Source organism: Rhinolophus sinicus, linkage group LG07 (assembly GCF_036562045.2).
Source record: "Rhinolophus sinicus isolate RSC01 linkage group LG07, ASM3656204v1, whole genome shotgun sequence".
In the NCBI taxonomy this organism is placed as follows: Eukaryota; Metazoa; Chordata; class Mammalia; order Chiroptera; family Rhinolophidae; genus Rhinolophus; species Rhinolophus sinicus.
The window spans coordinates 69,888,561-69,908,181 of record NC_133757.1 but is presented as its reverse complement, the minus strand read 5'-3'; the positions used below and the strand labels follow the sequence as shown (position 1 = coordinate 69,908,181).

At 53.0% G+C, this 19,621-nt stretch overlaps 1 protein-coding gene across 8 annotated transcripts in view; it reads right to left on the bottom strand.

Annotated features, from left to right (window-relative positions):
- The window catches only part of CELF5 (CUGBP Elav-like family member 5), a 42,336-nt gene that overhangs the window by 8,333 nt on the left and 14,382 nt on the right, over positions 1-19,621 (bottom strand). For 4 of the 8 annotated variants that reach the window (XM_019744226.2, XM_074337556.1, XM_074337557.1 and 1 more), the window contains exons 2-9: positions 18,356-18,438; positions 7,617-7,668; positions 5,679-5,807; positions 4,482-4,561; positions 2,667-2,813; positions 1,747-1,888; positions 1,516-1,662; positions 11-73 (exon numbers count right to left, since the gene is read on the bottom strand). In XM_019744226.2, the coding sequence (XP_019599785.2) occupies positions 11-73; positions 1,516-1,662; positions 1,747-1,888; positions 2,667-2,813; positions 4,482-4,561; positions 5,679-5,807; positions 7,617-7,668; positions 18,356-18,438 (843 nt within the window). The remainder of the gene's footprint in view (positions 1-10; positions 74-1,515; positions 1,663-1,746; positions 1,889-2,666; positions 2,814-4,481; positions 4,562-5,678; positions 5,808-7,616; positions 7,669-18,355; positions 18,439-19,621) is intronic. The other 4 variants (XM_019744227.2, XM_074337558.1, XM_019744228.2 and 1 more) reach the window with 3 other exon arrangements.

Here is a 19,621-nt window from a genome sequence, read left to right as displayed (position 1 = left end):
GCCTCCCTACCTGTATACTGTTGGACTCCGGAGAAGGCAGGGTGGAGGGTCTCGGCCATGGTCGGGCTCTGAGCTGCGGGCAAACGGAGGGGCTGAATGGGGTGGGGGCAGCAGAAGTCTTCCATCCACCCTCCACCCCATCCTTAAGAGCCAGAAGGAGAGCAAGAAACAACGGCCCCAGCTTCACCTCTGCATAAATGTTTTACAGGTGGAGAAACTGAGGCTCAGAGAGTTGAAGTAACTGGCACAGGGCGACTCAGATAGGAAATGGCAGAAGCCAAACTGGAATCCATGTTTCTTGGACTCCAGAGAAGTTGAAACATCACCCCCATCTCTGTCTCCTTATCCTGGCCCCTTGTTCCTTCCCTTTAGTATCTAGACTCTCAGGACTCCCAGCTTTTGCTCCAGACAACTACCCACCCCCATCCCTTCTCCTCTCTCGCTCCTCACACCTCTCTCATCAGACACCCTCTGGACAGCCCCCCTCTCCCACCCCTGCAATGACCTTCCGACTGCCCCTAGTGGAGGAAACAGGAGAGGGGAGAGGTTGTCCAGCCACCAGAGGTGGTGGGTCTAGGGAAGATTCTGCTGGAATAGAGGGATTGCTAGATGATGGAATGGTGTGGAGGGATAACACTGTAAATGAGTCGCATCAATGAATTACTTTGTAGAGCTGGAACAGTTCTGTATCTTGATTGTGGTAGTGGTTACACGAATCTATATCTGTGATAAAATGGCATAGAACCACACACCCAACTGCATGTAAAAAGCGGTACACTGAATAAACTCTCCTACTCCAGTTGAGTTCACTCTAAGCTGGTACCAATATCAGCTTCCTGGTTTTGACAATGTCCTATGCTTATATAACATGTCAGCATCAGGGGAAGCTGGATGAGGGGTACACAAGACTTCTCTGTATTATTTTGGCAACTCCCTATGAGCCTCCAATCATTTCAAAATAAAAACAAATTCTCCTCAATGGTGTAAACACAGATGACTTACTTCACCTCAGCAATGTGTTGGAAGATGTTTGCTTTGAATCATGGTATAGGGTAGGAAAAGGTGGAATCTCTGCCTCCTGAGGGTAAAGTCCAGCCCAAATCAATGCATGGTCAGTATTGAGTGAATGAATGAATGAATACGGGCACTGATATCTTCCCAAATGGTAATGATTAATAATTAAGATTGATGGTGCCATTCTTGGTACTAGGTGAGGTGCTAAGCATTTCACATACTGATTTCATTGTCAATGCAACCTCACAAGATGGCTGATGTTATCTGCCCCATTTCCCAGATGAGCAACCGAACCCGAATATGAACCCAGAACACTGGATGCAAAGTTCCTAAGTTTAACCTCTTTCTCTGTGCCCACAGCCCATATCTGTTCAGCTAAGACTGACTTCCTTTGTTCTGGCCCTCTGTTCTCTGGGTACCAAGGTATAGGAAGTCATGCTTGTCCCAGAGACACTGCCCTGTCCCCTGCTCTGCTAGGCCCCAGGGGACCACCTGAGTTACCTGGGTAGGGCACAAGGCCATTGGCATATACAGTCTCTAGGGCGGGGTGCCCACCAGGGAAGGGCACAACACCTGCAAAGCCATTGGTGATGGGAGCCACGAGGCCGGGCACAGCGGCAGTGCTGAGCAGTGGGGGCGAGTGCAGTCCTGCAGAATGGAAGAGTCTCATGGAGAGGCTGGGCCTGGTCCCTACCCTGCCCACCCATCCTTGGGTCCCTGGCAGACTCTCACCAGAGGCAGGGGTGATGGGTGTGGCAGGCAGCCCATTAAGGCTGACGGCGCCGATCTGCTGGATGTGGCAGGGTGAGAAGGCCACACCAGGGCTCAGGTAGCTGCCCGAGGTGGACAGGACTGTTGTCTGCTGCTGCATGAGCTGGGAGTGGAGAGAGAGTCAGCATGCACAGTCAGGGTGGCACCTGCCCTGATATCGTAGCTCACAGTGATTGGGGTGGGCCTGGTCCTCCAGTAACTAGGGAATACCGTGGCTTACATTAGGGTCAGGGCTCAGTCAGGAACTGTGGTTCAGCCTGGGATCAAGGCCTCAGCTTTGGGATCAGGGCTTAGCATGAGATCGGGGCTCAGTCAGGAATAAGGGCTCAGCCTTGGGATCAAGAATCAATCTAGTATCAGGGGTCACCCTGAGATTAGGGCTCAGGCTAGGTTCAGGGTTCGTTTAGGAATCAGAGTTCATCCTGGGATCAGGGCTCAGTCAAGAATTTGGTCTTAGTCTGGGATCAGGGATCAGCCAACATTGAACTCAGCCAGGGTTAGGACTCAGTTTAGAATCATCCTGGATTTAGAGGCTCAGTCTGGGTTTGGTTTCAGTTCGGGGGTTGAGGCTCACCCTAGATTTGGGGGCTGAGCATGGGGTCATGTCAGTCCAGAGTTGGGATTCAACTTGGACTTGTGGCTCAGCTTATGATTGGGGGCTCAGCCATGGTTGGGGCTCAGGAATCAGCCTGGATTTGGGGACTCAGCCATGTCCAAGATAGGATTCTGAGTCAGAGAGACTGGGCAAGAGACAGAAAGATGGACAGAGAGGCAGAACCCCTCAACAGAGACTAGATGGAAACAGAGAAACTCAGCTGGATCCCGAGAGTGGTCTTGGGAGCCCCAATGGAGACAGAAGGATGTCTGCTGGGATCACTCACAGCCTGGGCGTAGGCGCTGTAGGGGCTGAAGGGCAGGGTAAGGGACGGCGTCAGGATGCCCAGCTGGCCCACCATCTGCTGCATGCGTCGCAGTGTTCGCTCCTTGTCTGTGTCAGCAAACTTGACCACCAGGCTGGAGGAGGCGCCCTGCAGGGGCAGCCACAAGCAGGAAGGGATAAAAAAGGAGGGAGGCAGCCAGGACTCTGGGGTCTCCAGAATACACCAGCTCAGGCCCTTGGGTAAGGGGTGTAGATGGCAGCAGCTGTCAGTCCTGTCCACGACCCCAGCTGCAGACCTCAGGTGCCACAGCAAGACAGCCTGGAGATCAGTCTTGGGTCTTGCACTTGACAATGTAGCTACTACTCCTGTATACAGGTGGGGCATCCAGGCCCAGGGAGCTGTGTCTGGGGTGCAGTGGAGGACCCTGACTGTCAGCCACACTCTCAAAAACAGGAGGAGAATCCAACTGCTGGAGAAGAACAATGGTGGCCCTGGGTGGAGGACCCTATAACTGTTACCCACACCTGAGAACAAGTGAGAATCCAACCAGAGAGGAACAATGGGGCACAGATGGATAGCTCTGTGAATGGCACCTTGCACCTGAGAACAGGTAAGATTAAAACCATGAGAGGCTGACATGCCCCCTTTGATGGAGAGCTCACTCCCTGCTATGCCTGCCAGCCCCATCACTGGACAGCTCTGAGCTAGAGAAAGCCTGACCTGGTGGTGAGCTGGATCCTGCCCTGTGCTTCACACCCATTTTCAAGAACAACTGAGGGGAGAGTTATTCATCTTTCCCATGCAGATTTGGACATTTATGTACAGTGATAATGGCTCCTGGAATCTCCTTCCAGTGGGGCAGGGCCACCCCCAGTGCCTGGGTGATGCTTCCCAGCCTCACACTGCTGCTGACCCACAAGCTCCTGGCTCCAATCTGGCCCCAAAGGGACATTTCCAACCCACCTGGCCCCTTTCCTCCCCTGTTGAAACCCTCTGTGGCTCCCTATCACCCTAGAAGGAATCCGTGCACCTCAGCCTTGAACCGCAGGCCCCTCTACCCCATCCCCCCTGCTCCTTGGGGGCTCCCCATTCCCACCCCACCTTTGATCTTGTTACTCCCGGCACTCTCATATCCCCTGCTGGCCTCGGCAAATCATACCCAGACTCAAGTCACCCCTCCCGGGACACCCTCGTGTACAATCACATACAAATATACATACTCTCACATGCACTCACACACATACACACCATACCTGCTCACACACACTTGCACACATGCATTCACACACTCTAGTGCCCAAAATCACACACGTACACATACATAAGCATATACAGTCACTACGCAACATAGTCACAACCTCACCCACACATATTCATACACAAGCACTCATCCACACGCATACTCACACACTTACCCTCACACACACCTTCAGGGGCACATGTGTGCCCGTGTTCCCCACATCACTCAGGCATACTAATGCAATCACAAAGACATGTACTCGTATACATACACACCAGCACACACCCACCTAACCATACACATTCACATACACACTTCATGTACACATGACACTCACATAACCCTCACCTACTAATCATCACACACTCACAGAGGCATACATCCCACCCACACACTCTCTCAGACACATTCACACATGCATACACACCCCTCACAGCATCATCAGGGGCTGCCCCTCTTCCTCCACCTGTGCCCTCTCTGAAGAAGAGCCAGGGGCTACCGGATGGCTGGGCTGGTAGGGACAGGCCCATTTCCCATGCCCACCACCATGGCCCAGGGCAGTTCCTCCTACTCACCGGCATGGTCTGGCTGCCATGCAGGGCGTGGATGGCCGCCTGAGCCTCCGTGTGGGAGGAGAACTTCACGAAGGCACAGCCTGCTCCAAGAGAAGGACAGATGAGGTACAATGGGTTGTCTCTGGGCAGGCAGGGGCCACAGGAGAGGGCCTGGAGGTGCTCGATGTCCAGTCAGCACCAGACACAGGCAGCCAGAAAGTCAGACAGTTGGACAACACAGCCAGCAGCCATTTGCCCAGGCAGAGAGTTGGAAAATGAAGGATCAGACAGTAAGAGAAGCACACAGCCAGCCAGCCAGCCAGCCATAAAAGCTGGACAGTCAGCCAATTGGCCATCCATTCAATCAGAAAGCCAGCCAGCAAGAGAGCTGTTTGTCAAACACACACTCAAGTGCAGGAGACGGGCTTAGAGAACACCCACCAGCCACCGACATAGGATCCAAAGTTGTAATCAGATGTGCAGAATTAAAGTGACAAACCATCAGACACAGATGCAGAGAGATACAGTCCTGTGGGCACACTCAAGCAGAGATACACTCAGGCCCAGATGGGTACGCCCATGTGACCAGAGTTAGAGAAATGGGGATAGTCACCAGACAAGGGCAGACCCAGCCGGCCAGTAACAAAGGTGGACAGCCAGCCAGAGACCACCGGACACATGAAGACCCGGACAGAAAAAGTCTTTTGGACACCCAGGTAGAAAGAGTCAGAGACTAAGAGATGCAGGGGGAGTGATACTCAACCCTAGACACATACAGTCACGTGGGCAGACAGGAAAACAAGTCTTTGGAGGTCATTAAACAATCATTCCTAGAAGGTACAGCCATACAGGAACAGGGGAGTAGGTAGGATCAGGCAGAAAGACAGTCCACAGGACACAGGCAAATCCAGGTGGAAACAGTCCCATGGACAGAGTCAAGTGGAGACAGGCAGCCCCAGATGAACATGGGCACATAGGTAGGAACAGGTGGGACTATAGTCTCTGCCTACCCTGCCACAGGAGTTGGCCCCGCCCACCCACCGGCCCCGCCCACCAGCCCCGCGCTCTCCGGCGGCGCTCTCCGACCCTGTGTCCTAGGCCCCGCCCTGGGACCCAACCCCGTCCCCCTTGGGCCCTGCCCTGTCCCCTGCCTCCTCGTCCCTGACTCTCACGCACGCAGCCCCTCCCCCGGAGCCAGCCTGGACCCTGGTCTGTCACCTTTGCTGCTGCCATCGGGTCCCCGGAGCACCGTGCATTCGTCGATGACCCCGAAGGGCTGGAACAGTCGCAGCACGTCCTCCTCCGACTGCTGCTTGTTCAGCATCCCTACAAACAGCTTCCGATCCCCTGTGGGCGGAGACACCACCTCAGCCAAGTCCCTGCCTCCTGGCCTCCAGGAATTTCTCGGCTGGGCCCTGCCGACGGGAGGGAGGTCACAGCCACGCGCTTCCCCTGCCCTAGGTCTTTCCACCTTCCCAAGTCCCTGCACGGTCCCATCTCCATGCTTTCGCTCACGAAGTGCCCCCTTTCTGGAATGCCCTCCCTTCTGTCCTTAGGGGTCTCTGCTTCACTGCTCCGACTCTCTGGGCAAAGGTGGCCTCTCCCTCTTGTGGCCTCTGAGAGCCCACACTTAGTACCAGGGTTAGGAACTGCCTTGCCTGACCTGGGTCCCTGGCGGTCTACCTGTCTGTTATCTAGATTTTCCAGGGAGGGGCGAGCGCTGAGGGTCTCTGCATCCTCACGGTACTCAGGGTGGCCAGCAGAACTCTCTGCCTAATCTCACCAGGGCTCAGGAGGGGCCAGGCAATCAACATCTGTTGAATAAGTGAGGGCGTGTGTGGGGGTGTGTGTGTGTGTGTGTGTGTGTGTGTGTGTATGTGTACAAGAGCAGGTGCCTGCAGAGCCTGAAGTCCCCATCTGGTGGGGTTGGGATGGGTGCCTGGCTGCATGCCTGACTGGGATCTGCCCAAGTCTAAGGGCAGGGGTCAGTCGGCCAGTCTCTCCCATGTGAAGCACCAGAGCCCTGCCCTCTTGGGTAATTGCACTGTTCCCCTGTAATCAGGAACGTGGGAGCTTCCTCTACCCCATGGTGAGCTGGGTTACTATGGAGACCCTTTCTCTGGCAGCTGTCACTCATGGGGGTGGGAGGGAGGGAGAGACACAGAAGCAGAGAAAGAGTCAGGGAGAGAGAGACAGAGGTGTGTGTTTGGGGGGGGACAAAAGAGAACACAGAGAGGAGCAGAGAGAACCAGAGAGAAAGAAGGAGAGAAAAAGATAAGGAGAAACAGATATGGAGAAAGAAAGAGGACAAAGAGAAAGAGACATGCAGACCCCACTTCTCTAATCCCTGACCCACTCTGGCAGCCAGGTTAGACAGTGTGGAAACAGGCTCCGAACCCAGATGGGCTTTACCAGCTCCTACACATACACAGGGGTTAACAGCCCTGGCCCCCCCACACCAACCCCGAGGCTGGATGCCCTCCCTCAGTGCCCAATCTACCTGAGATGGGGAGGGGGACGAAAATCACCAAGAATGACTATCCTTGGGTCCCACGGGACAGCCAAGCATCCCCCATAGGCACACCTTCACCACACAGCCCAGCCCACACAGACACCAGGCCCCGAGACTGCTGCCCACATGCCCAGCACATCACAGTCAAGCACTCATGCTCAAACAGACACGCCTGCGCACGGGCCGGGCATGCAGCTGTGCACAAACCCCCACTGCACCAGCCGCAGAAACATGCATAAACGTGCACATACTGGTACACATCTACACACAGACATGCCCAGGTACACATGCTCATATACACACATATGCACTTGTCCGGATGTGCAAACATGTACACACACACACACACACACACACACACGCCCCAGAAATCAATCCACAGTCCTTCAGGGACCCCATCCCCTCTGTGTCTGAAGTTCCCCATTACCACCCGGAGAGGAGTGGAGTATTTCAAGCTCCAGGGGAGAGCAACTGGACCTGGCCTGTGACTGTGGTTGGGAAAAGGGGACACAGCCCCCGCTCTCCTGTCTCTGCCCCATAAAGTGTGAGCAGGCAGGTGACTGCTGCAGCCTTTTGTGCAGGGATCTCCTTCCTTCCCCTATTTCTCAACCAACCCCAGCCTGGCGGCCAGGAGAGATGACAACTACCTCCGCGGCTTTCGCTGTCCGCAGGCTTCACCTGGATTGGCCGTGCCATCTGTGGAGAAAGGGGAAGGGGAGGTCAAGATTGGCAGCGGAGGGTAGTGTGAGTGGGGGCTTCGCCTGAGCTCTTCCAGGCAATTCTGCCCACCTCCCCAGCCTTAGCATCCCAGCAACCCTTACCCTCCACCCCTCCCAACTAACATCCCACTTTAATCAAACATCACATGGTCCCACCTGCAGGGCTTTGCTCATGCTGTCTGGAAAACTCTTACATAGCCTTCAAAACCCAGTAACAATATTCCTTCTTCCAAGAAGCCTCCTTATCTCCCCAAGTGTGATAAACTGTTTGCAAGGATGGCCCAACTCTTCTGGTCCCTTTACGTGATGTGACTTTGTGGTTCCTCTCATCAAGAACTAGAGTCTGTGGGCTGGCCCGGTGGCTCAGGCGGTTAGAGCTCCGTGCTCCTAACTCCGAAGGCTGCCGGTTCGATTCCGACATGGGCCAGTGGGCTCTCAACCACAAGGTTGCCAGTTCTATTCCCGCAAGGGATGGTGGGCTGCGCCCCCTGCAACTAGCAATGGCAACTGGAGCTGGAGCTGAGCTGCGCCCTCCATAACTAAGACTGAAAGGACAACAGCTTGACTTGGAAAAAAGGCCTGGAAGTACATACTGTTCCCCAATAAAGTCCTGTACCCCTTCCCCAATAAAATCTTTAAAAAAAAAAAAAAAAGGAACTAGAGTCTGTTTTCCTATTGCAGCTGGACTTGGCCATGTGACTTGCTCTGACCAATAGAATGTGGTGGAAGTAAAGTTGTGGGAGTTGGCTTCAAGAGACCTTACAGCTTCCACTCTTGGGACCCTGAGATTGCCAGGTGGACAAGCCCGGGTGAGCTACTGGAGGATGACAGACCTCATGCAGAGAGAGGCCTCACTGACACAGGACATAGGAGTGAGGTTGTCCTGGCCCAACTAGCTCCAGTTGAGCCCCAACTGACTGCAGCTACATGAATGACCCCAGGAGAGACCAGCAGAAGAACCACACAGAGAAGCCCAGCCTGGGCTTACCAACCCACAAAATCATGAACAAATAAAATGGTTGGGGTGGTTTGATATTGAACAGTAGCTGACTAATACACCGAGGCTGCTACTTTTAGTCAGCTCCCTGAGCCTTGGGTAGGACTGTCATCCCTGAGTGGACCAGCCTGCAAGCCGGACTCATTGTTCTGGACACTGTCCCTCAGCTTGGCACTGAAAATGATGTGCAATGGAAAAAACTACCTCCCATCCCAACTTACGCAGTCATGAGCTAATGTCAGAATTTAAGAACAGACTTGAGGGATGTGGGATGGGGGTGGCATTTGCTGGGACAGAATCCTCCTCCCAACCTGGGGCAGGGTTACTGGTGAACTCTTACTCATCCTTCAAAACCCAATTTAAAAGCCTCCACACAGACAATCCTTCCACACCTTTGGGTTCCCTCCTCCCTCTGCCTCAGAGCAGGAAGTGTCAATGTCTCACTCTTCCCCCCCCCCAGTCTGGGAACCACAGTATCACCCCACAGAGGTCAGGGTACATGGGAGAATCAGGAGTTTGCTGAACTTAGCTGACCAGAAGAAAGCAGCCAATACCAACCAGCACAGAAAGGCACCTGGTCCCACACAGGCCTCGGGTCAGTGAGTATTGGTCCCAGGTCAGACAACCTTGGAGTAGATCCCCACCCATCCAGAGAAGGTACTTGATAAATGTCAGTTGTCTAATAGTGCAGCTGCCCAACAAGGTTGAGAGAGCAGCACAGTTTTCACCCTGTTTTACAGATGTCAAAATCAGGGCCCAGAGAAAAGTTATTTATTATATCCACCAAGGTCGTGGTGGGTGAATCCAGGCACAAGGAATTCCTAGACATCAAATTTAGGGATCTTTCCACCCACTCCCATGAGTAGAGACCCCTCTCCGACTTTGAAACCCCCAAGTCTCCTCCCCTCTGAACTCTGCCCCTTCTCTCAGACCCTGTCCCAGCTCTCAGCCCCCTCTCTGAGTCCCTTCCCTTACTCTGCACACCCACTCCTGAGCCCACTCCCCCAGTGGATTCTCCATCCCTACTCTAGCTCCCCTGCCCTCCCTGAGCCCCTCTCCATCCTGAGTCCTTCCCCTCTCTGCTCCTCCCTCCCTCTCAGAGCCCATCTCACGTGTGATATCCTCCCTTTCTCTGAGTGTGTGTCCCAGGCACACCTGGGCCACCTCAATTTTGAACTCAACCTTGGGAGCCCAAGAACCAGAGAGACTTCTGTCTGCCCCATCTAGTGTCCCCACTTCCCACAGCCCAACCTTCCTGTCGCCCAGCCACACCCTCAGAGGGACCCCGACTACCTGAGAAAAGCGGAACCATGTTTCCCCTTCTTCCAACACACACACACACACACACACACACACACACACACACAAACACCAGGCCCTCTCCACCTGGGTACCACACCCAGATAGCTGGAGGCAGGAGGGGAGATTATCAACCAAATGGCACAAGAATTCTGGGCTGGGGGCAGACTGTGGTGGTGAAATGAGGTCGGGGGAGAGGGGGCACCTGAGCTCCAGCCTCCTGCTCCCCCCCCACCCCTCCCACCTTGCCGCCTCCCCAGGCCCTCACCTCCTCCCCATTCCCAGCACCTTGGGCAGATGAGGATGGGGTTGCCATGGCAACGCTGATTCACCACACGGAAGCTGGCAATTGTTGTTGCCATGGAAACTGCCTCTTAGGGGCGAACCCAGCTCCTGCCTTGCACAAAAGAGATATTTAAATATAATCTTCTGGAGATGGATGAGCAGAGGGAGAGAGTAAGGGGGGGGGGCCCAGGGAGGGCACCTGTCCCCATCACTGCACCCTTAACCCCCACCCCATTCTTGTGGCCTGCATACCTGCTCCCCATCTCCCATGCCCACTGCAGAGCCTGAGTCCTTCAGCCTCCTACTGGAGGCCCCTGCCCCCGCCTAGGTCAGCTTGGCAGGGGGAGGGACTTCTAGTCTGGTCCCAGATGCCAGGTGGGCAGTCCCCTTCTCTTCAACCCCCCACTTGAAAGCAGAGGCTCGGAGGCCTGGCTGTTCATACCCTGTGGCCCCGCACCCAGTCTTACCCACCGGCCTGGAGATATGCACCAGGCTGGCATCCACGTGCCGCCTGCCCGGCTGGCCCCAGGGCGCACAGGCACGCACAGCCGCACACAAGCTGGGGCCCAGCGCCTCATTCCCTGTGCCCCACGCCCAGGCAATCCACCAGCCAGAAGCGGGGCCCTACCCACTCTGCTCACCGGAGCCTACAGGAGGCATGCCAGTGGGGAAGTGGGATCTCCCCACACCCCACCCCTCCCTCCTGTCACCCCTGCCTGCCCATCTGGCTCTGCTTACCTCCTTCCGGCTCCCTCTCTCCAAGGCTCTCTCTCCATCTGTCCCACCGAGGTCTCTGCTGAATGCCCTCCCTCTCTCCTCCACCTTCTCTGGCTCCCCATCATCGCATGTCTTCCCTGCCCCCTCTCTTCTTCTTTTCATTTATTCAACATTCCCATTTCTCCCATGCTGAGTAATTCTGCAAACCCAGGGAGGACCCCACTGGTCTGGTGGAGCGGGAGACTGAGGCAGATATAGACACTCCAAGACTCACGAGGTCAGGATTGGGGCAGATGGCAGAATCAAGGGCTAGGAGAGCCTAGAGCAAAAAACAGTGAAGAGCTGCCCTGAAGGTGGAAAATCTGTGGTGGGTTTTAAAGCATGAATAGGAGTTTGAAGGGGAGACAATTTCCCATGTTGGAGCAATACATCCACTGACTCATTTAAACTCCAAACAACTTTATCAGATGGAAACATTCCCATTTTATGGATGGATAAATCAGACAGGAAAAGGAGGAAGCCAGAAGCACAGACCCAATTTCCTGCCAGTTTCCTCAGAGTCCTCTGAGGACCCAGCCACTCCTCCAGCCAAGGGTACTGTGGGCTGCAGCTCCAGGAGTATCTGTGTCTTTGGGGTGGGTATACATAAAGTGGCTGGGATCCAGTCCTTGTTCTGCCCCCTAGCTTTTGCTGGGTGACTTCAAGCAAGCCATACACCATTGGGAAAAAAGGGTCCCTTATGTTTGACCTCTTAGTATTACAGATGGGGAAACAGGCCGCTGGGGGAAGGGACTGCAGGAGGAGTCTCTAGTGGTGTGTTTGGAGCCCCAAAGAGTCTCCTGGATTTGCAAAGTTGTGCCTTTAGAAAATGTGGGGACCCCAGGGGAAGTCCCAACTGGATTTTTTTGGGGTGTGGAGAGAAAGGAAGCAAGGTGGACCCCCTATCTGGGCTCCCCAGGCCACCATTCCAACCTCTTCCTCTCCCACCTAGGCCCAGACCAAGCTCCTCTCCTGGTCTAGATGCTACCATGGCTCCCTATTAGTCTTGGGGTAGCGTGTCAGTTCCCCATCCTAGTACTAGAGGCACCTCTGCTGCTTAGCCCCAGGCATTCCTCTCATGCCCCCAGTACACCGCTTTTTCACTCACTGGGCTGGAATGCACCTCATCCTCCGCACCCCGTCCTCACCTTGAAGAGGCGCCCTCAAATGCCACCTCCCGGTGAGGCCTTCCTTTTGTTATCCATCTGCTTCAGTTGCTTTGCGCAGGCCTTGCTTTGATCATGACACATCCCCCACCACACACACACACACACACACACACACACACACACACACACACACACACTGTCCCTCTTTGGGGTGAGCTCCTGGGAGCAGGGGCTGGGCAGCTCTCTGCGTTCCCTCCCGGAAAGGCCCAGCACAGGGTCCACAAAGACAACCGAAATAAAACGAGGCAAGACCTATGGTTTTCAGAGAAAGTGAAACACAGGCCTTGTCCCCATGGGCACAGAACGAGCTGGACCTGTGCCAGGCAGTGCCTAGCAGGGAAGATAACCCAAGAGCTTGTGCCAGGCTGTCTATACTGTCCCTCTTTCACAGGGAGCAAACAGGCTAAGACAACACGATTGGCCACAAGTCCCACAGCTTGACTTGCCTAGGACCTGTTCCTTCATTCGCTCGGCATACATTTGACAAGTTCTTGTTGTGTGCTTAGCACCTGGCACATGTCACCTTACAGAATCCTCAAAACGCGCCTGCAGTTCCATTTCACAGACGAGGAAACTGAGGCCTAAGAAGGTCCCCTCATTAGACGTACGGCACCTTGGGGCCCCTCACTCATTCACAGGTTAAGCTTGATGCTGAGCCACATCTTGGGGCATGGGGATGGGCCCTACAAGGGGGCCACTTCGGAGACCCCTGTGAGCACAGGAGTTTTCAGAAAGGCCTGTGGGGGGGACCCACAGACAAACAGATAAACGCAACCCTTTCTTGGGTGTTCAGATGACCAGCAGGGTGGCTGTCAGATCTGGGGCATCCCTTGCCCCCCAAGATCTTCACAAAGAACAAGATGGTGTTGCCTCAAATTGTCCAGCCCCCTGCCATCCAAGAGATGGAAGCTGGCCCTCCGGCCCCCACAGCCCCCTGGAATCCGTTCCCTCTCCAGGAACCCCATCCTAGGCTTTGACAACTGACAGAGACCCTCCACTGGGGTCCGAGGCATCCGCCCAGCCTGGAGTCACGGTCCTGCATCCACTCCGGGCTCTATTCTGGGATTCCGTTATTCAATTTAGGATCCTATTCCAGAATGCTGAGATTTGATTAAACCGCGTCCCTCGCGAACACTGCTGGCACACTCGAGGAGGGAACTGGGAAGGGGGGTCACTCTCACTTCAGAAAGCAGCATTGGGGAGGAGGAGCTCGGCTGTGCCATGGGGCAGGGGGAGCACAGGGCCGCAAATTACCTGACGCTCTTCCCCTATGGCTTATCAAGAGACAAAAGGACAGAAGTGTCCACTCCATACTGCCTCCTCATACACACACAGTGTATTTTTTTTTGGAGGGGAGGTGCAGGGGACAGGAGAGATGGTGGCTATCTTGGTCTCTAAAGTGACCCAGGTCTGACCCATAACACCTTGGCTGTACGTGTGGGCATGTGAGGGCATGGGAGCTGACAGGGTGGGCTTCCCAGCATGGGGTAAACCTCGTGCGGCTGCTGCTCTATCTTCTGGCAGAGTCACCTTAGCGGGGGTGGGGGTGAGGGGCTCAGACGTCTGTTTTCCGATGCACCCAACAGGCGAGGGGGCCTTCCGCTGCAGCAGCCCCTCATGCAATCTGTGAATGAGTCTCCCACTCTGGTTCTGAAAGGCTGGTCCCATGTCTGCAGGTGTCCTTGGGTGAGGGAGCCTTACCAGGAAAGTCAACCCCTTCGCTAATCAGAAGCAAAGGTAAACACACTCAGGGATCGGAACTCCTGAGTGTGTGCCCAACAGGAACATGACACGTGCCCACCAAAACAGGAAGAAGGATCTCTATTTGAACCAGCAAAAACTGGAAACAACCCAAATGTCCATCAATAGGAGGATGGACAAATAAATTGTGTATTCGTGTCATGGAATACTACACAGAACTGAAAAAGCACCAACCATGGATGCATGCAACACTGATTCTCATTAGCATCACACTAAATGAAAAAAATGCTGATGGGAAAGCCGACATATAATATGATTCCATTCATATTGGGTTAAAAGGAAAACAGGCAAAAGCCATCTAATATTTGAGGGATGTATTTGTAAGTGCTGACACCATGGAGAAAACCAGGGCTTGGGTACCATAAAAGTCAAGAGAGTGGCTCCTCCAACAGGAAAAGAGGGTCACGGAATGGGGGTTCCCAGGGTGCCAACTGTGTAGCAGTAATGGGGGAGCTTGCTTTACAGTTATGTATGTTATGTGCACTTTTCTCTAAGTGTGTAGTGTTTTGCAAACTTTAAGAAATATTTTTTACAAACCAGGCTCTACTCCCAGAGTATGCTACTTGACGATGGTCCCCAGGGGTCCCTGCTTCCGCCTTCTTATTTATCAAACATCGGCCCTCACCTTCAGGAGGGCAGAGGCCAGCTTGCAGGAAAGTAAACCAGATGAGCCAGAGGTTGAAGGCCTGTGGAGCGGGGTGGATATCCTTTACTCACGAACAAGTCCCTTCTCTTACTTGTACCTTCTCTTGTACAAGTCTCCCCTCTGTTCAAAAGGGCTGGCAGCAGCCCCAGCCCCCTAGTGGACAGGGCAGTTAGATGAGGGGCCTCGGCAGTGCTGGGCAATGGCGATAATTCACACCCCAAGTCCCATGTGGAGGCTGAGGAAACTTGGGCCCAGAGAGGAGAGGATATTGCCTGAGACTCTTCACCGCCCCACCCCCAACTGTGAGCTGGTATCAAAGAGAGACCTCCAACCCTGCAATCTAGATGTATGACGACACTGCATCATGTTCCTGGGTCTAGAACATTCTAGGTCTGTGCTGTCCTACTCTAGAACATTCTAGGCCTGCACTCTCCAACACAGTAGCTGCCCTCAGTCTAGAACATTCTAGATCTGTGCTGTATAAAAGGTAGCTGACCCTTCATGTAGAACATTCTAGATTTGAGCTGTGCAACGTGTCAGTCACTAGCCACATGTAGCCATTTCAGTTTAAATTTACATTTCTTAGAGTAATTAAATAACACTAAAAATTCAGTTCTTGAGTCATATTTGCCACAGTTCAAAGGCTCAATAGCCACATGGACCTAGAGGCCACCATAGTGGACGGCACAGACAGAACATTCCCACCATCATGGAAAGTTCTATTGGACAGTGATGGTCTAGCATGGGGACTGGTAAACTACAGCCCTATTCAGGCCCCCTGTCTGTTTTGTAAATAAAGTTTTATTGGCACACCCATTCATTTACATGTTGTTTGAGGCTTTTATGTGGCTATTACAGAGACTATATGTCTGGCAGAGCCAAAAACATGTATTCTCTGATCCTTTATATAAAAAGTTTGCTGACCCTGGGCTTAGACTATTTTAGAAATATACTGTCCAACGTGGTAGCCACCCATTATATATAGCTACTGAGCCCTTGAAGTGTGGCTTGTGTGACCGGGCAATGGGGTTTAAAATTTTGTTTAATTGTAATTAATATAAATATAAACATAACTCTAAAAACTGATACCCAACTCTATTCTTGGAAAACCTTTAATTATGTTTAGAACCACTTGGGTATGTGAATCTCATTTCTCAACTGTCAATTTCATGAAATTGAGATGGGCTGAGAGTATATAATATGCACACCAGGTTTTTACACAGGATGAAAAAAGGAATGTGAACTATCTCATTAATAATTTTTATACTAACTACTCTGACTGCCTGTTGAAATGATAAGATTTTAGAGATAATTGGGTTAAAATGAAATATAGTATTGAAATTCATTTCACCTGTTTCACTTCCCTATTTTTTTTTATATTATTCGTTTATTGTTGTGGCTTTTTCTTTCTTTTCTTTTTTTTAACTTTTATTTATTTTAAATGTGTTTTTCCAGGACCCATCAGCTCCAAGTCAAGTAGTTGTTTCAATCTAGCTGTGGAGGGCACAGCTCACAGTGGCCCACGTGGGGATCAAACCAGCGACCCTGGTGTTATGAGCATTGCGCTCTAACCAACTGAGCTAACCGGCATCCCCTCGCGTCCCTTTTTAAATGTTGCTTCTAGAAACTTTAAATGCTGTGTGTGGCTTGCATTATGTTTCTAGTAGCGCTGCTCACCAGCTCTCTATTCTCCTCACCAGGGTTTATCCACCTGGGCACTATTGATCTGCGGTGGATAATTTTTGTTGTGGGGCCCCGTCTTGTGCCCCCCATCCCTGGCCTCTACCCACTCCATGCCAATAGCATCTTGCAGGCTTGACAATGACAAACTTCCCCAGACATCACCCAGTGTCCCCTGGAAGCAGAATCGCCCTGGGTTGAAAATTCCTCTGAGCCTAATGTAAACTCTCCCATTAGATAACAGAGGCTCTTATATGTTCTCAACAACATGCCGGACACCTGTCTGCCTCCGAGTCTTGGCACACCCGTCCCCACGTTGCCCCCATCTCCAACTGCTGCAATCCTCTCCATCTCCTGATTCAGCTCAAATGCTTCCTCCTCCAAGAGGTCATCCTGTTTGCCCTCTACTAAGTCATCCATGCAGGGCACCTGGTTCTCCCTGGTGACGCTGCCCCCACCCTTACATCTTGTCATTCACTGTGTGTGGTCACCCTCGTAGTGGGTTGAATGGTGGTCCCCTAAAAATATGTCCAAGTCCTAACCTTCACAACCTGTGAACGGGACCTTATTTGAAAAGGGAGTCTTTACAGATGGAATTGACAGATCTGGAGATGAGGTCATCCTGCATTTAGGGTAAGCCCTAACTCTTATGACAGGTGTCCTTAGGAGAAAGGCAGAGGGATATTGGCGAGATGTTGACATGGGGGAGAAGGCCATGTGAAGACAGAGGCAGGGATTATTGGAGTGATGTGTCTACAAGCCAAGGAACGTCCAGGGGCCACCAGAGGCTGGGAGGGAGACATGGAATGGATTTGCCTGGAGGGAGTGCAGCCCTGCTGTCACCTTGGTTTCAGATTTCTGGCCTCCAGAACTGTGAGACAATATGTTTCTGTTGCTTTAAGCCCCCCACTTGGTGGTGCTTTGTTACAGCAGCCCCAGGACTCCAGAAGTTGATCGAAGGGGGCTTTTGAAAGTGGAAATCAAACCAGGTCATTCCTCTGCTTGCCACCCTCCCATGCCCCAACCACCCCTGGAATAAAATCTAAACTTCTTACATGGCCCTGCCCCTTTCCCCTTTCCCCTCTTCCACTCTCCCCCTCACTCCCACAGCTCCACTCTGCTGACATGCTTGCTGTTCCTCAAATGCATCGAGCTTGGTTCAGCCTCAGGGCCTTTGCACTGGCTGTGTCCTCTGCCAGGAATGTCCTTCCTGCAGATAGTGCACGGCTCCCTCCCTCACCTCCATCAGGTCACCTCCTCAGAGAGGCCTTCCCTGATCACCTGGCCTATCTAGAACACCTTGGCATGTTCCTCCAATACACCAGGTCTCCCACTGTTGGCTGTACTGTGCCCATGTTCCCAGCATTGACGGCTATAGGTGCCACTCAAGCAGCCCCTGAATACCTTTGAATACCTTTGATGCTGCAGGGTCTCTGAGAACTCCAGAGGGGGAAAGGCAAGCTCCACCCCCAGAGCCACAGACCTCACTGTGATTCCTTCAGTTTCCATCAAGATGTGCTGCCTGGAGACCAGGCTCGTCTGGCTCAGGGGGACGCCCCCATCCTACACTGGGGGCAGGAACCTCTTGCCCACCCAAAGAGGAGAAGGCTGACAAGAGAGACTCAGCAGGGACAGAGCCTGGCCTGCCCTCCCCTGGGGATGAAAACACTGCCCACGCAGCTCCTGCATCAAAGGACTCTAGCTCTATTTACTTCGATGTTCCTCCCACATACCAGGCACAGTGCTGCCTCAGGGCCTTTGCATATGCTGTTCCCTCTGCCTGCTAATGCTTCCTCATCTTCAGGTCGCAGGCCAAAAACACTCCCACCCTGGGCCAAGTCCTACTTGCACAACCACACACAACCACTCTGGTGGGTACAGGGTCCAACATGCAGTAGGCATTCAATAAATGCTCACTCTGGTCATCATTTCTGCCCTCTGCATCTTATACCTCTTTCTGAGTCCAGAGGCATGTGGGCTTCATAGCTGATCTCAAAAGGGGCTTCGGCCACCCCCCAGGCTGACAGCAGCCCCTCCATTCCCCCAGCCCCAGACAGCACCCAGGACTCACCCCAGGCAAGGTCTTCTGTTCGTGCAGGGCAGTCTGAGCTTTGATGGCAGAGTCCCTGGCACAGTAGGTGAGAAAGGCACAGCCTAGAAGGGAGAGAATTGTGGGTTTAAGAGACAAGGACACTGTACACCTGTATTAATAGCAGCGTGATTCCAAGAAGTGGCAGCAACCCCAGTGACCTCAATGGATGATGGATAAACACAGTGTGGTCCATCCATACAGTGGAATATTATTTAATCTTAAAAAGGAAAGAAATTCTGACATACGCTACAACATGAATGAGCCTTGAGGACAATATGTTCAGCGAAATAAGCCAGACACAGAAGGACCGATACTGTGTGACTATACTCATAGGAGGTCCCCAGAGGAGTTAAATTTGCAGAGACAGAAAGTAGATGGTGGGAGCCAAGGGCTGGGGGAGGGGGAGGGGAGTTAGTGCTAAATGGAGACAGAGTGTCAGTTTGGGAAGTGAGAAAGTTCTGGAGATGGATGGTGGGGATGGTTGTATAACAAGGTGAATATGTTTAATGCATCTGAACTGTACACTTAAAGATGGTTAAGATGGTAAATTTAATATTATGTGTATTTTACTACAATAAGAAAATTTGGGGGAAAAGGAGGAAAAATGGTTAAGATGGTAGATTTTGTTATGTGTAAAATAATAAAAAGGAGGACCCTGAAGCCACCTTTTGCGGGGCGGGGGGGAATGACAGTAGCAGTGTTCAGCTCCCCCCACCCCAGTCCCCAAAGAGTGAAACAGTAAAGGACAGAGAGGAGACCAAGCGGTTAATTAAGTCCATGGCTGATGCTAGATGAAGAGATACTGAAAACACTGGGCTGGGCGAGGTGGGGTTGGGGGAGTGGACAGAGCAGCAGCTGCCCAGGGGAGTCCAGTGGGGAGGGCACCAGCAGCGCCAAGGAGCCAGAAGAGGCCCCATCACTGGGATTAGGAGCAGTGGGCTCTGCCACTGACCTGCTTTGTAGCCTTGTATGGGGCACTGTCCTTGTCTTTGCCTCAGTTTCCCCCACCAGCGAGGATGGTCCGAAAGTGCCATCCGATGGACCAACCAATGGGGGGGCGGAGCCAGATGGGGTGTGGTTCAGAGGCAAAGGGCTGGGCCAATCAAGAGAGGCAGGGAGCAGGGCCGGCCCTGAGGGGTCCAGAGTGAGGGTGTGATTGGACGACTCCCTGGGGCTGAAGGGGGGATGGAGGGGGTGTGCGAGGTGTGGGAGCCACAGAGATAAGAGGTTGAGAGAGACAGAGAC